At 32.5% G+C, this 18,074-nt stretch overlaps 1 protein-coding gene across 2 annotated transcripts in view; it reads right to left on the bottom strand.

The window, feature by feature from the left end:
* LOC139518052 (protein eyes shut homolog) overlaps positions 1 to 18,074 on the bottom strand; it is a 114,318-nt gene that overhangs the window by 56,323 nt on the left and 39,921 nt on the right. For both annotated transcript variants that reach the window (XM_071309702.1, XM_071309703.1), the window contains 21 exons: positions 17,506 to 17,619; positions 16,593 to 16,706; positions 16,220 to 16,333; positions 14,753 to 14,872; positions 14,010 to 14,123; positions 11,803 to 11,922; positions 11,368 to 11,484; positions 11,025 to 11,141; positions 10,322 to 10,441; positions 9,946 to 10,179; positions 9,548 to 9,667; positions 9,199 to 9,318; positions 8,463 to 8,579; positions 7,044 to 7,163; positions 6,533 to 6,646; positions 3,801 to 3,914; positions 2,991 to 3,107; positions 2,408 to 2,527; positions 1,534 to 1,653; positions 1,052 to 1,165; positions 288 to 404 (listed from right to left, as the gene is read on the bottom strand). In XM_071309702.1, the coding sequence (XP_071165803.1) occupies positions 288 to 404; positions 1,052 to 1,165; positions 1,534 to 1,653; positions 2,408 to 2,527; positions 2,991 to 3,107; positions 3,801 to 3,914; positions 6,533 to 6,646; positions 7,044 to 7,163; positions 8,463 to 8,579; positions 9,199 to 9,318; positions 9,548 to 9,667; positions 9,946 to 10,179; positions 10,322 to 10,441; positions 11,025 to 11,141; positions 11,368 to 11,484; positions 11,803 to 11,922; positions 14,010 to 14,123; positions 14,753 to 14,872; positions 16,220 to 16,333; positions 16,593 to 16,706; positions 17,506 to 17,619 (2,577 nt within the window). The remainder of the gene's footprint in view (positions 1 to 287; positions 405 to 1,051; positions 1,166 to 1,533; positions 1,654 to 2,407; positions 2,528 to 2,990; positions 3,108 to 3,800; positions 3,915 to 6,532; positions 6,647 to 7,043; positions 7,164 to 8,462; positions 8,580 to 9,198; positions 9,319 to 9,547; positions 9,668 to 9,945; positions 10,180 to 10,321; positions 10,442 to 11,024; positions 11,142 to 11,367; positions 11,485 to 11,802; positions 11,923 to 14,009; positions 14,124 to 14,752; positions 14,873 to 16,219; positions 16,334 to 16,592; positions 16,707 to 17,505; positions 17,620 to 18,074) is intronic.

The raw sequence follows: 18,074 nt of genomic DNA, 5'->3' as shown, positions 1-18,074 counted from the left end.
TCTATCTGAAACAAAATTTAAAATTTTGTAAATAAATTTCATGTTATTCTGAAAATGCCTTTTTTTTATAAAATTCGTGTATCTAAGAAAGGCACTATAAATTTATCCATTCAAATGAAGCATACCAATAAAAGCTGATAGGTTGCTGTCTCTTTGAAAATTGTAGAAATTATTGACTCACACAGGCATTATATTTTTTTCTATTCATATTTTTGAAAGAAACAGGACACTTCCAATCAATAAAAAGAAAAAGAAAAACATACAAGAACTTCAATCAAGTGACTTACCACTTTGACAATTCTTGTCATAAAATCCAGCAGCACAATTACAAACATATCCCCCAGGGGTGTTAGTGCAAGTAGCTCCATTTAAACAAGGCCTATCTAGGAAACATTCATCACGATCTGAAAACAGATAGTAACAAATATATGTCTATAAAAACATTAACAATATGATTACATTTAAAATGAAATTGAAATGGTCTGGTTATATAACAAGGAAATATTTGTTGGCATTCGGTCATTAGATCTAACAGCTTTCTCAGGAATTCCATTGCCTTTTACCCAATTCCTTCTAAAACATATACTACACTTCACACTAGCAATTGTTACCTGCAAACATATTCTACACTTCACTTCACACTAGCAATTGTTACCTGCAAACATATACTACACTTCACACTAACAATGGTTACCTGTAAACACACACTACACTTCACTTCACACTAGCAAACATATACTACACTTTACACTAGCATTTGTTACCAGTTAATAGTCAACAGTGCATTAAAATGTGCAAGAATAATTTTTGTTCATGTCTTATGAACCCCCCTTATCAACTTTTTTGTTATTATGACTTGTCTATTTCACACTTACCAAACTGACAGCTATCTCCTGTCCAACCATCAGCACATTTACAGATATAAGATCCGTTTGTATTCATGCACATTCCATTGTTACTTACCAAACTGACAGCTATCTCCTGTCCAACCGTCAGCACATTTACAGATATAAGATCCGTTTGTATTCATGCACATTCCATTGTTACTTACCAAACTGACAGCTATCTCCTGTCCAACCGTCAGCACATTTACAGATATAAGATCCGTTGGTATTCCTGCACATTCCATTGTTTAGACATGTGATCAGCTTGCATTCATCATCATCTACAACAGAAATAATGGAATTACTTATTTCCATAGCAATAAAATTTTGTGGCTTTGTCTTTTACTTCAATTTCATGGGTATTACTTTTTAGTGTATTGAGGTATGTAAAAGTAATATTCTTTGTAGGTTATAAACTTTATTGACTTTTTGTGTCTATCATGGGGATTAACTTATGTGTATTCAGGTACATGAAAGTAATATTCTTTGTATGTTGAAAATTTAGCCACTTTTGGGCCAGGTGAGCTAAACAGTAGCAAATTAAACTAATAGAATTTTGAGAGCACAAAATCAATGATTAATATAAACTTTGTGTAGAAATAATTCAATGAAATAACCAACTGATTTATCTGATTAACATCTGACTTACCAGTAATACAATGTTGACCCGTCCACCCTTTAGAACAGTCACACCTATAGGAACCTTCCATTTCTATACAATTTCCACCATTCTTACAGATATTTGGGAATAAAATACATTCCTTCTTATCTAAAAACAATAGAAAAAACATTTATTGTATGTCCATATCTATCTTATACTATGACAATATTCAATACTAATTCCAGCTCTTTAATAAGTAAGTTTACCAACATATGCTTTCTGTAAATTTTTATACCAACAATTTAAACGCATGTTTTTTTCTAGTTGTCAAATGAAAGATGATTTCTTGTAGATATTCACATCTACATATTATGTTCTTATTATCTACAAAATTTCATAAAATTCTTTTTTGTAGTTTCAGAGAAATTGAGATGACAATTTGTTGCAGTAGTATATTGAGGTCAAAATTCTAAGTTCAAAGGGTCATAACTTCTAGACAAACAACTGAATCATAATTTCCTGTCAATATTCACATCTATCATCATTATGCACATCTACAAAGTAAATGGTTACCAACTACAAAGTTTCACCAAATTATTTTGTGTGGTTTCAGAGGAGTTGCAATGATAAGAACAGGACTGACCAACAGACAGGACTGACAGATTGGCAGACGGTCAAATATATTTAAGAAGACAGAACAAAGTTCCATTGGGTATAACAATAACAAATATTCTTTTGTATAATAGCTTATTTCATAATCATGATATAATTGCTTCATGATATTCACTTATTACACTTATTTTATGTGTCACCCCAAAGACGGATGTACTTTTTATCCTTCATTATAGTATACAAGTTTTTTTCAAAATTATCCATACAGAACTTGTCATAAACATTTTCACATTTATCTAAATGCTCTTACCTGTAGTGCAAAATGCTCCTTCCCATCCTTCTGTACAGAAACATGTGTAACTTCCCATATTGTTAACGCAGGATCCTCCATTAAAACATGGGTTGGTTGCAGCGAAACACTCATTTACATCTAGGACAAAACAGAATATCTTTTTTAATCTGAACAGAACAGTCCTTTTGTGTCTTTAAGGTAAAAACAATGTGAGGGTTAGAAAATCCATGAAAGAAAATAAAAATTTACAATGTGAAAAACATATACAAATAAACAGCTGAAGCAGTAGTGCATGATCTGCTCATTTTCTCCATACAGCCATTTATTGCTCAATAGTTGATTTTTTTACTGACTTAAGTCCAATGACAAAATTTGAACATCAAAATAGAAAAAAAATCTCCTTGAAATTCAAGATTGTGTAAAACTTTAGTAAATATTATATCCATTTTTAAACTAAAACTGGAGGATGGACTCATAAACAATAATTTACCAAAACTGGTCCATCCCAAACATTTGTATGAAATTTTTTTTATAATACAAATAAATGTCTCATTAAATATTAAAACATATTTCATATATTCCTTTTGAGAGTTAATCTTACCTATTTGACAATTAACTCCTGACCATCCAGGTGCACATCGACACTGATAGGATCCAGCAAGATTTAGGCATTGAGCTCCGTTCATACATGGTTTGTATAAACTACATTCATTTTGATCTGAAACAGGAATTGTTTACTATATAAGTATTATATACAACAGTTCTGAATAATCAAATACATGTACACAGATCTCTTCTTGCTTGGAAGAGCGACTAAATAACAGCTGTAATCAAACAACAATTTTACTTATTAATTAGAAAGCAATTGAAATGCAACAATACATATAGTGATATCTACGGAATTCTCTATCTGAATTAACTAAGGACATTCTTCACATACATGCATTGCACAAGGTCACGTTTTTCTCTGACTGTTAATGATGTATTTACACTAAATCCATTGGATGGATGTTGGATATGTGCTAATTGATACTTTAGTCTTAGATGCATGATTTTTTTAGTTGTTATGGGCTTTGATCTATCTGTCAGTAACTGCATTGTTTTTATACCAATCGGGCCGTCAGTTTTCTGGTTTGAATTGTTTTACATTTGTCATTTAAGGGCCTTTATAGCTGACTATGCAGTATGAATTTTGCTTATTGTTGAAGGCATTATGGTGACCTTTAGTTGTTTATTTCTGTGTCATTTGATCTCAGGTGGAGAGTTGTCTCATTGGCAATAAGACCACATCTTCCTTTTTTAATATGTGCAAGGTACAAGTATACAGATTTCTTAGGGTTTGTTTTTTGTTTTGTTTTTTTGTTTGCTTTTTTTTTGGGGGGGGGGGGGGGGTGTCAGATAAATTTCTTACCCATCAAACAGTTGTCTCCTGTCCATCCACTGGGACACCTACAGTAGTAAGCTCCATAACTGTTTATACAGGTTCCATTGTTCATACAAGGGTTTATCAAACATTCATCAATATCTGAAGTAGAACATTAGAACATTATATATATTGTAATACTATGACTGACTGAAGTAGAACATTAGAACATTATATATATTGTAATACTATGACTGACTGAAGTAGAACGTTATCTATGTTGTAATACTATGACTGACTGAAGTAGAACATTATCTATGTTGTAATACTATGACTGACTGAAGTAGAACATTATATATATTGTAATACTATGACTGACTGAAGTAGAACATTATCTATGTTGTAATACTATGACTGACTGAAGTAGAACGTTATCTATGTTGTAATACTATGACTGACTGAAGTAGAACATTATATATATTGTAATACTATGACTGACTGAAGTAGAACATTATATATATTGTAATACTATGACTGACTGAAGTAGAACATTATATATATTGTAATACTATGACTGACTGAAGTAGAACATTATATATATTGTAATACTATGACTGACTGAAGTAGAACGTTATCTATGTTGTAATACTATGACTGACTGAAGTAGAACATTATCTATGTTGTAATACTATGACTGACTGAAGTAGAACATTATATATATTGTAATACTATGACTGACTGAAGTAGAACGTTATCTATGTTGTAATACTATGACTGACTGAAGTAGAACATTATATATATTGTAATACTATGACTGACTGAAGTAGAACATTATATATATTGTAATACTATGACTGACTGAAGTAGAACATTATATATATTGTAATACTATGACTGACTGAAGTAGAACGTTATCTATGTTGTAATACTATGACTGACTGAAGTAGAACATTATATATATTGTAATACTATGACTGACTGAAGTAGAACATTATATATATTGTAATACTATGACTGACTGAAGTAGAACGTTATCTATGTTGTAATACTATGACTGACTGAAGTAGAACATTATATATATTGTAATACTATGACTGACTGAAGTAGAACATTATATATATTGTAATACTATGACTGACTGAAGTAGAACGTTATCTATGTTGTAATACTATGACTGACTGAAGTAGAACATTATCTATGTTGTAATACTATGACTGACTGAAGTAGAACATTATATATATTGTAATACTATGACTGACTGAAGTAGAACGTTATCTATGTTGTAATACTATGACTGACTGAAGTAGAACATTATATATATTGTAATACTATGACTGACTGGAGTAGAACATTATATATATTGTAATACTATGACTGACTGAAGTAGAACATTATATATATTGTAATACTATGACTGACTGAAGTAGAACATTATATATATTGTAATACTATGACTGACTGAAGTAGAACGTTATCTATGTTGTAATACTATGACTGACTGAAGTAGAACATTATCTATGTTGTAATACTATGACTGACTGAAGTAGAACATTATATATATTGTAATACTATGACTGACTGAAGTAGAACATTATCTATGTTGTAATACTATGACTGACTGAAGTAGAACATTATCTATGTTGTAATACTATGACTGACTGAAGTAGAACGTTATCTATGTTGTAATACTATGACTGACTGAAGTAGAACATTATATATATTGTAATACTATGACTGACTGAAGTAGAACATTATCTATGTTGTAATACTATGACTGACTGAAGTAGAACATTATCTATGTTGTAATACTATGACTGACTGAAGTAGAACATTATATATATTGTAATACTATGACTGACTGAAGTAGAACGTTATCTATGTTGTAATACTATGACTGACTGAAGTAGAACATTATCTATGTTGTAATACTATGACTGACTGAAGTAGAACATTATATATATTGTAATACTATGACTGACTGAAGTAGAACATTATCTATGTTGTAATACTATGACTGACTGAAGTAGAACATTATATATATTGTTATACTATGACTGACTGACTCAAAATAGGTGCTTTCCTTAATCGATAGTTAATGCAATAACTACTTGTCAGGGGTTGTAAAATAAAAATGATAAAATCTTAATCTACAAGATAAATTCTACAACATTAAGGATGAAAGGTGAAATTACATAAATCAAGAATCTAAAATTGAAACTATTAGCCGGAAAAGCATTGGTTGAGAATCAAAATAAGCTAAAAATATTTACAGGTCATGGGGCTCCTTTTCGAGATATTTGTTATTTAAAATATGGCGGGAAAAGGCTGACTCGGACTTTTACCTTAAATTTGCATTGGTATTATTTGGGTCTCAAATCAAAAGAAAGAAAATCAACAATGTGCTATAATTTTGGAAAATGACCTTTTATGAGTTATTAAATCTTGTGTGAACAAATAAATGGGTGTTATGGGGCAAAATATTTTACCTTGTATTGTATGGAAAAACACCAAGGAGTTCGAACATTTGACTCAAATGCTAAAACCTCACCTAAGTACATCCTTAAAGTAAAGCTGTACACATTGTATGTCATTCAGGGAATTTCTTTGAAGTTACTAAATTAAATCCTACTCTCCCTTATAACATTAACTTCAAAAATGTGAGCAACTGCACCTACATCTGCCCTATAGATTTATCTTTCTGTAATATTAAATATAATCATGGACAATACGCTTCATCAAATAATAATAAACACAGCTACCAAGTATGAAATCATACTGACCTACATCACACCTTGGACCAGTCCATCCTGGTTTACAGAAACACTGGTACCCTCCAAGTGTATTCAAGCAGGTACCCTCATGAAGACAGGGATTAAATACACAGTCATCAACATCTAAAAGAAATATATGCAAGGTTTAAAATGAATTTTATTTAAAATTTTGATAAATAAAAATAACTGTTATTCTAAATGTGGCAATTTCTAATTAATAATTAGCACACACTACTAGAAAACTGTCTAATCAACAAGAGAATTTTTTATCTTTAGCATCACTTGCAACACCAGAGTGGCTCAAGCATGGAATAGGCAAATTTATCATCAAATAAAAGAAGTAACTAATTCTATTTTTCATTGTGAGTAACAATATTTCTCCTCTCTTGACCATTATTTTTTTTCCATTTAAAGCCTGCTGCGGCAGCTAAGTAGTTAAAATAAACATTTAACATCCTGGAGTGGAGTAAATCTTGGTTAATGGAAGAAGATTATATACCATATTCATAATAATACCTACCAATCATACATGTATTTCCTGTCCATCCTTGCGGACAGATACACTGAAATGACCCTCTGGTATTAAGACATGTTCCTCCATTCATGCATGGGGCATTTAATTGTGTGCATTCGTTCAGATCTGAAAATATCAATTATTAAAATAAGAAATTCATTCAATGACAATTTCAAGCATGTTAAGGATTGAAATTGTGTCTTGCATTATTGAAACAGTCAAGCTCTACCATTGTCCTTTATCATTCTGATGGTCTTTAGAGAGTCCTTTCTTACAAACATTTCTGTTCTTACCACACAAAAAGTTACAAGACTAAGAGAGGGGGTTGGACCTGCGTAGCTTTGTACAATTGATTGAAATTTCAAATTTTGGCACACAGGAATTAGTTGTACAAAAGATCCTAAAATTGCTTACATGTTACAATTCAACAGTATCAAGCTGCAGAGCAAATACAAAAACACTCCATAAATATTAACAAAAGTTTTAACTAGAAGGGTTCCTACACCCAATTTGGCTATTTGCCAACCAGCTATTACTTCATCTTGATTAATTAAATGGAAACAAATAACACAAGTGCAAGTGTCTTTTTAAGTTATGAGAGTTTATGCATCTTATAAATTGCATACTAAATTATGAAATTTAAAAACTAAATTGTTTACCACTTCACTTTTCTAAAAATTTATTTTCTGAAGTAGATGAGACATGAAGTGATGGTTATTGAAAGTTCAATTTTGTTTTTAATGCCATTAAGGAGGCTTGAGGGTAGAAAAATTTCAGAAAAAAATTAAACATTTGTTTTTCATTACAAATTTTATTTATTACCTTTTGTAGTTGTTACTTTATCATATGGTACAAAAAAGATTCAAAACAATTAGTTCGTGTTTGCCCCAGATGACTTTTAAAATGTAAACATTATTGAAAAAGTTCCAAATTATCTCCCTTTGGTGGAAAAATGCCATTTTTTGGCTTTAAAATTGAAATATCTCTTTTAACTCATCGGTGACCTATATTTTTCAATATCATTTCAATATATGCTGTACTTAAACTAAATTATTGTAAAGTTTGAGCGATTTCTGTAATAAATTTCTTTTTTTTATTTTGATATTACCTTTATTTCTCCTATTAGTTCAACAGAAAAAAAACACTTTTACAAAGATGTATGCTTCTTTCGAAGGCAGATTGTGAGCTCAAATGAACGGTGACCCCATTTTTTTATTTTATTTTTCTATTAACTATAAGATAAAGTTCATTTATAGAAAAATATAGAGAAATCCTATATAAATGATTTAGACCCGCGAACCCCCTTAATCTCAATGACATCCAAATAGGAAATGCATGTGATGTGTCCAACCTTACAATGTAGCCATGAAGTGATGGTTATTTTATTCCAACCTTACCATGTAGCCATGCAGTGATTTCACATACCTGTTTCACAGTCTTTTCCTGTCCAGCCAGGTGGACACATACAAACATAAGACCCCTCAATATTATTACAGGTTCCCCCATTTCTACATGGTCTGTATAGTGAACACTCATTAGTATCTGAAATCAAAATTTGATACCAGTTATTGCATTCATTAATGTTACAATAACTAATCTTACTTGCATCATTTAAGAGTTTATTAACACAAAAATGCCAAGAATTTAGCATATTATGGAATATATACCATACAGCATTACAGACCTATGGCTACATGCTATTTTAAAAATAACTATTCTTCCAGTGATAGTGATTGTTTGTTGTGATGTTACATTATTATTTCAGGTTTGTGTGAAGGTTGGCACCTGTTAAAGCGTTTAAACAAGCTGCATTTGTTTGCACCTGTCCCAAGTCAGGAACCTGTTGTTAAGTGGTAGTCGTTTGTTGATGTGGTTCATAAATGTTTCTTGTTTTTTATATAGATTAGACCATTGGTTTTCCTGTTTGAATGATTTTACATTAGTCATTTTTGGGGCCCTTTATAATTTGCTGTTCGCTGTGAGCCAAGGCTCTGTGTTGAAGTCTGTATTTTAACCTGTAATGGTTTACCTTTTACAAATTGTGACTTGGATGGAGTGTTGTCTAATTGGCCCCCATACCACATCTTCTGATATATAGTGTAGGAATAAATTTACTTTTTATTATAAGTTATAAAATGAATTTTAGAAACATTTTACTAACCAGTTTCACAACTATCTCCTTTCCATGCTATTGGACACTGACATACATAAGATCCATCTGTGTTAATACAAGTTCCATTATGTAAACATACGCTGACCGCCAAAGAACACTCGTCAATGTCTAAAATGAAAATTTCAATTATCATACAATGTCTAAAAAAAACATTTTACATTTAATACAATGTCTAAAAATAAACATCTTACTTATCACACAACTTTCTAAATATAAACATCTTACTTGTGACACAATTTCTAAAAATAAACATCTTAATTATCACACAACTTTCTAAAAATAAACATCTTAATTATCACATCAATTTCTAAAAATAAACATCTTACTTATAACTTACCATCAGCACAGATTGGACCCTGGTAACCTTTCTTACATTGACAGTTGTATGAGCCAAGGGTGTTGTAACAGGTTCCTCCATGAAGACAAGGGATAGTTATAGCCTTACATTCATCTACATCTAAAATCAAATAAATATTTTTTTATATTAGTGAACAACATCCAGTAAAAGATATCAGAACTACAAATTGTGTTCTGTGGTTTTATTTCCATTATAATTTGTTGCTGAAATATTTAATATACAATTTTTGCTGAAAGGAACCTTATTCTGTGTATTATTCTTTTTTCTAAACACATCTTTCTGCAATATTTCTAATACTTTTCTTCAAATATTAAAGATGCAGAGAAAATTAATTTTCAACAAACATTTAGAAATTTATTGAGTCTGACAATACCAACCTATGTTGCAGTTTTTACCATTCCAAGCCAATGGACATTGACAGAAATAAGAACCAACTCTATTGATACACACAGCTCCGTTCATGCAGGGATTGACATTGGACTGACATTCGTTGATATCAAACTGGCAGAAGTTTCCAGTGACACCTTGTGGACAGATACAATTGAATCCGACATCAGTATCAACACATGTTCCTCCATTAACACATGGTCTTGTCAAACATTCGTCAATACCTGTAATTAGAGTAGCAAGAGTGTAACAATTAACATACTGTATAATTTTGAACTGTATAATTCAAATTTTGGCATTTACATTAAATCAAATTTGTAATCTGTAAAACAGTTAAAATTGAACAAGATGATAATGAGCGCCTACCAATTTCACAATTGTTTCCTGTTCTCCCTGGTGGACAATCACAGTAATAACTTCCAAAAGTCTCCGTACACTTGCCACCGTACTCACAGATAGGAGTCACATCCTTACATTCAAGATAATCTAAAAATAGGAATAGTACATGTATTACTTAAATATCTCGGTAAAATTGTAAACCTGTATAAAGCAAGTTAAGAGTAAATGCATTTTATCAATACAATGAATAATTATATAACCTTATTGTCCTGAAAATGCTTGAAAATTGACCTCTGGACATTAAGCAAACAACAATCAATCATATTAAGGAATTCAAGAATATTGTGCATGTAATTTGTTCTTACTTTATTGGTCAGAAATATGTTCTTTTTAAACATGTTCAAGATACAGCAACTTCCTTGCCACTGTTTATTCTCCTATATAATTTTGCTTACAGCTCAAATTAAATCTAAACTTGAACATATTAAAATTCTTAGGATACAATGTATTATGAATGAGAAATAAATGAATTTATCCAAGTATCAAGATACTGTAAGATCATGATTCTTTGAGCTTTTACAATTACAGGACAGTGCCTTATATACAAGTCATTTGTTCCATCACTGAATATATCTTCCAATTTCTGTCTGACAGAGAGAGAAAGTACAGTGTTGATAACAACAGTGTAACAGCTTGATTTAACTTAGCCAGTAATGGCTCAGAATCTTACCAGCAGAACAGGTAACTCCTGTAAAACCTGGAGCACATTCACACCTGAATGATCCATTGACGTTTATACAGGTAGCTCCATTGGTACATGGGTTGTTGGAACCACATTCATTGAAATCTGGAATTAAAACATCAATTTAGATATCTTAACATATATTTCAACAGCTCATGTAAAACAAAGGGACAACTTCATAGGGTAACACAACTTTTTAAACAATTTAAACAATATCAACTGATAATAAAAACAAAAAGTCCTTAAATAAAAAAGTTGTTATAAAAACTTTTATAGCTATTCATTTCAAATGTATTTAAGATTGGGATAAAGATTGTAATTGACTACACACCAGTTTTACAGTATGTCCCTGTCCAACCCTGAGCACAGTTACATGTAAACGACCCTGGATGGTTCAGGCATGTTCCTCCATTTTCACATATAATGCCAGTCTCACACTCATTCACATCTGAAAATTGTAAATAAAACATTATTCCAAAGTAAACATTTAATTGGTGGAACTAAATATTGGAACATCATACAAATAACTTAAATCATCACAGCGTGTCTTATCCTCTAAGCATATATTTATATAAGAAAATTCAATAAAAAAAAATTCTTTGGTAACACAAAGGACTAGGGGACAGAACTGTAGAACAACCCCTGGAAAAGCTACCATTTTGGTCTACTTACAAAACTAGAACTAGCAACTAGTTTAATGTACCATAGATACCCATAGATAACAACAATAGTATTGGTGTTATAATAAAAGAAAAAGATAACATACCTCTATTACATTGTGGACCCTTCCATCCAGGGGGACACGAGCACAGGAAGGATCCAAATGTATTGGTACAAGTCCCTCCATTATAACACACAGGGGTTATACCTAGACATTCATTATCATCTGTGGAATAAGTATAATATTAGTTTCATTTTTTAATATATAGTTAGTAAATTCATTTAGCATGTTACATGTTTCTCTTCATATTCTAGCCATTTTGTTTTACATATAAGAGAACACTTGGGGAGTATGAATTGATCATGAATTACTTGAACTTTTGGTGGAACAGGTGTTCATTTAGAAGTTCAAGTTCACATTTCAATAATGATTAGCAAAATCCTTGTAAAGTTCTGAATATGAATGGTACTTGACATGTTATCACCTGACCTTAATGTCTTCTGTCATAGCTGTTAAGTGATGGATACTTTGCAAGAAATTGTGTGGAAATTTAGCATAAAAACATTAATTATAAATAAAACAAGAGCAACAATAAATTTTCCTACATGCAACAAACTTTTGAATCATTTTTTAGCACAATGAACAATAAAACTATTGTGAAAAAAATATGTATTAAATGGAAGCTGTGAATGCAACTCTGGAAAAATATTGTCCTACCAGCACTTTAGTCATCATGGCAAGATAAAACCCAATACCTGCTTTAAAACTTAAGTTAGTATCATCATTTTTTAGTATGAAGCAGGGTAAAATATTTTGTCCTATAATACCCATTTTTCTTTTCATACAAGACTTCAATAGCTCATTAAAGTTCATTTACAAAAATTCATTCAAATTCTAGATTTCTTTTTTTTCCATTTGAGACCCCAATACAAATGCAAATGTATTGCAAGATAAAAGTCAAAGTCAGCCATTTCCCGCCATTTAAAAAAAAAAATATCTAGAAAAGGGCTCCATAACCTATCAATACCTATCAATATTTCTAGATTATTTTGTTCCTTAACTATAAATGCTCTTCTGTCCTATAGTATAAATTTTCAATTCTTGATGAATTTTAATTTCACTTAAGTACATCCTTCAAGGAGGGTGGTAAAGGGTTATTTTCATGCAATGTGTTTGTCCATTTTTATTTCACTTGCAGCCGTGAAAAAGGTTTGTTACTCACCGTAAATCGTAAAATCGGTAAACAGATCAATGTGCAAGACATTTTTAATTGATCGTTCATTGTGAAATGTCAATTTTATTTTAGTCTACCGTGCAGACACCCCTGCTTTACAACCCTGTTAAAGGTTGATCTACTAAAGATACCTACCTCCCGAACAATCTTGTCCAGTCCAGCCTGGGAGACAGATAAAGATACCTACCTCCTGAACAATCTTGTCCAGCCCAGCCTGGGAGACAGATAAAGATACCTACCTCCCGAACAATCTTGTCCCGCCCAGCCTGGGAGACAGATAAAGATACCTACCTCCTGAACAATCTTGTCCCGCCCAGCCTGGGAGACAGATAAAGATACCTACCTCCTGAACAATCTTGTCCCGCCCAGCCTGGGAGACAGATAAAGATACCTACCTCCTGAACAATCTTGTCCCGCCCAGCCTGGGAGACAGATAAAGATACCTACCTCCCGAACAATCTTGTCCCGCCCAGCCTGGGAGACAGATAAAGATACCTACCTCCTGAACAATCTTGTCCCGCCCAGCCTGGGAGACAGATAAAGATACCTACCTCCCGAACAATCTTGTCCCGCCCAGCCTGGGAGACAGATAAAGATACCTACCTCCTGAACAATCTTGTCCCTCCCAGCCTGGGAGACAGATAAAGATACCTACCTCCTGAACAATCTTGTCCCGCCCAGCCTGGGAGACAGATAAAGATACCTACCTCCCGAACAATCTTGTCCAGCCCAGCTTGGGAGACAGATAAAGATACCTACCTCCTGAACAATCTTGTCCCGCCCAGCCTGGGAGACAGATAAAGATACCTACCTCCCGAACAATCTTGTCCAGCCCAGCCTGGGAGACAGATAAAGATACCTACCTCCCGAACAATCTTGTCCAGCCCAGCCTGGGAGACAGATACAGGTATAAGATACCTACCTCCCGAACAATCTTGTCCCGCCCAGCCTGGGAGACAGATAAAGATACCTACCTCCTGAACAATCTTGTCCCGCCCAGCCTGGGAGACAGATAAAGATACCTACCTCCCGAACAATCTTGTCCCGCCCAGCCTGGGAGACAGATAAAGATACCTACCTCCTGAACAATCTTGTCCCGCCCAGCCTGGGAGACAGATACAGGTATAAGAACCATCAGTATTGATACAGGAACCATTGTTTATACATGGATTGGTCACACATTCATTTCGATCTGTAAAATACGTAAAAAATACATCTAAGAATAAACATAGTTCCTTTATTTAATTCCATGTTTCTTTTGGGAAGAATTGAGAGTTCTTAAAACAGAGAAATTTCAAAATGCATTCAATAGTCATCATGCTTATATTATTTATATACATATAGATTTCTTTAAGCTTGAGTTTAATTACTTAGGTTGATAAAACATTATATAACATATAACATCTGTTCAAAGTTCATTATTGTTTTTGTTTTTTTTGGATTTAAATTCTATTGACGATTTACAAAAGAGTACATGTATTTACATAAAACATGTAATTACTGCTCTGTTATAAATGACTTGTACACCTTTAACAAACCATATCATTACATTACTGACTGGAAACTGGATTTTGTGTATAGATATTTTCACATTGACTGAATATTTAGTGTGGAGTATTATCTAAAAAAACAGTGTCATTTTAAGTATGTGAACTAAATTGATGAGTACCACTCAGTCCATAAATACTATCTCCACAAAATGCATCACAGGGACAACTATCATTGTATGGTATAAGGCTTAACAAGAAAATTGCCAAAAAATGAACTTATATGTTCCAGGAAATAACACAACTGCGTCCCTTAAAGTGTTACTAAACTTACCATCTCCACAGATTGGACCAGTCCTTCCTGGAGGACACATACAATCGTATCCTCCCATAGTGTCCACACAAGTTCCACCAAACAAACATGGAGTTGTTAAGACAGCACATTCATCAGTATCTGTAATGATTAAAATACAAGCATACATATAGAAACTTGATTAAAAGCTGGGGTGAAATTTTCACTTAAAGTAGATTAACTGTATACCGCCATCTTGGATTGTAAAATAGCAGTACACAATCAATCCAATGCTTTACTTAAGGATGTACTTAGGTGAGGTTAGGTGAAAATTAATAAATTAAGAAGTTAAAAATGATACGATAAGCTGGTAGAGCATCAATTAAGGATTAAAATAAGCTAAAAATATTGATAGGTCATGGACCTCCTTTTCGAGATATTTGAGATTTGGAATATGACGGGAAAAGACTGACTCGGACTTTTACCTTACATTTGCATTGGTATTATTGGGTCTCAAAATCAAAGAAAGAAAATCAAGAATCTTCTAAAATTTTGGGTAAATGACCATTCATGAGCTATTAAGTCTTATATGAAAAAATAAATGGGTGTTATGGGGCAATATATTTTACATTGTATTGTATGGAAAAATACCAAGAAGTCCGAACATTTGACACAGATTCCAAAACCTCACCTAAGTACATCCTTAAGTCTGCAAATTAAGAGACAAACCAGAAATTAATGTGTACGACTGTTCATTTAAAAAAAAAAAATTAAATGATTTATTGCATAATTTAGACTGTTTTATCAAATACCAAATATATATTTTTGTTCTAATCAGTTTTCAATTATGAATCCATGACCTATTGCATTCTATCTATGAAACCAAGACACTCCCCCTTTTATACTGTTGATCAGTTCGGCCATGAAATCTATTAAGGAAATCAAAACACCCTCTCGTTCCTTCTTAAATGCTTTAGTATTTCCAATCCAATAGCATGTTGTCAATTACTTATTGTGCAGTTTTGTCCATGCCATCCCTCGTTACAAAGACAGACTTACTTATTGTGCAGTTTTGTCCATGCCATCCCTCGTAACAAAGACAGACTTACTTATTGTGCAGTTTTGTCCATGCCATCCCTCGTTACAAAGACAGACTAACTTATTGTGCAGTTTTGTCCATGCCATTACTCGTTACAAAGACAGACTTACTTATTGTGCAGTTTTGTCCATGCCATCCCTCTTTACAAAGACAGACTTACTTATTGTGCAGTTTTGTCCATGCCATCCCTCTTTACAAAGACAGACTTACTTATTGTGCAGTTTTGTCCATGCCATCCCTCGTTACAAAGACAGACTTACTTATTGTGCAGTTTTGTCCATGCCATCCCTCTTTACAAAGACAGACTTACTTATTGTGCAGTTTTGTCAATGCCATCCCTCGTTACAAAGACAGACTTACTTATTGTGCAGTTTTGTCAATGCCATCCCTCGATACAAAGACAGACTTACTTATTGTGCAGTTTGGTCCATGCCATCCCTCGTTACAAAGACAGGTATATGATCCGGGTGTGTTGTAACACTTTGCACCATTTTTACATGGATTGTTGGAACATTCGTCACGTTCTAAAAATAGAAATAAAGTATAAATTTTAGCAACATTCTATTGACATATGGTCATTTAGCATGGAGAAATTGTTTAATTTAAAAAAAACAGTTAACTGCAGAATAAATTACATATTAGAAGTTAACAAAATTAATGGACTTTTTTCAACATTTTTTTAAGGGTATTCCTATGTAAATAAACAAATATAACAAGTACAACTCTATTCATGAAAAATATTTTACCATATGAAATGATTTATATGTGAAATGACTAGCTTACCAATTTCACAATTGTTGCCATAGTAACCTGGTCTACACAAACATTCATAGAACCCGGGTCTGTTGATACAAGAAGCTCCATTTTGACATGGCATACTTGAACATTCATTGTAATCTAAACAAAAAAATAATACAACAAATACAAAATCAATTATCTGTGTTGTTAACAATATCATTAAATATTTAACGACTTTTTTTGTATGGTTCCAAATGCATCATATACTACTACTACTACTACTACTATTACTATTACTATTACTTTCGCTCTCATTTCATAGTTGACACTTCATCAAAACATAATTTAGACTCCATGATATTTGTAGCTCAACAAATTGTATAAATAATTGCCTGCTTTGTTGACGACCCTATGTTGACCTCTAGATGTTCCTTAGTTTTTTTGTGTTGATTGCTGCCTCATTGACACATACCCAAATCTACTTTTAATTATACAAATGGAAATATCACTCTATTTTTTATGTAGAAGTGAAATGACCAAATTCCATAATATATGGAACATTACATTTACACAGAAAATATCTTCAAAAATACATGATTATTAACTTTCAAAAATTAGAAACAATTTTAAATCAATGGTTGGACAGTTTAAGCTTTTTCTAAAGACGGATAAATAAATCAAATCAACCTTTGTTACATTTTACAAAAATATGTGGTGAAAGGACATTGTTATCCCCTGTCAGTATTAAATGAGTTTGTTCACCAACCCTTATTTTGCATACATATCAAACATTCCACTTCATAATGAAAATGTGAATCACATTATATGTGGATGTGACAACACCCTACCTTAAGTCAAAACTTGAACTTGATACAAGACAATTGGATGGACTTACTGACTTACTGACACACAAACATAATGCCCTTCTATCTATGGCATAATCTAGACTAATACTAACCTACGTTACACCTAACACCGGTCCATCCTGGAGGACAGATACACATGTATGACCCTGGTGTGTTGCTGCAATTGGCATTATTCTCGCATGGATTTGTCAGACATTCATTCACATCTAAAAATAAAGAAGGAAACCCACTAATGTTATAAAACTCTGCAATGTCACTAATTCAGACATGGTGTTTATATACATATATTTTTTTAAATTGAGACTGAGACCTTAAATTCTAAAAAAAACACTAATAGTTACCTTCATTGTCTTAAGAAAAAATATTTAAATGATAGGTGTGCAATAGCTTTTAGTATGAAAAAGAAAAGAATAAGAAACTGAGAATAGTTTCATTACAGTACGAATGCTCCAAGGGGCCTTATTGGCCAAGTGGTCTAAGAAGTTCAACAGCTGTATCCCTAGTCTGTCAACACTAAGATTCTCAGTTCTAACCCCGCATGTGGTAGGTGCTTATGACTCTAAGATTCTCAGTTCTAACCCTGCATGTTGTAGGTCCTTATGACTACAATATTAACTGACTAGGATTGCAGCTTTTCCTGCCAAAGGTTGTGCTTCTCATA

This window comes from Mytilus edulis, chromosome 3 (assembly GCF_963676685.1).
Source record: "Mytilus edulis chromosome 3, xbMytEdul2.2, whole genome shotgun sequence".
NCBI lineage: Eukaryota > Metazoa > Mollusca > Bivalvia > Mytilida > Mytilidae > Mytilus > Mytilus edulis.
Note: the sequence above shows the minus strand (reverse complement) of the source record. Positions and strands in the feature narration are given on the sequence as shown.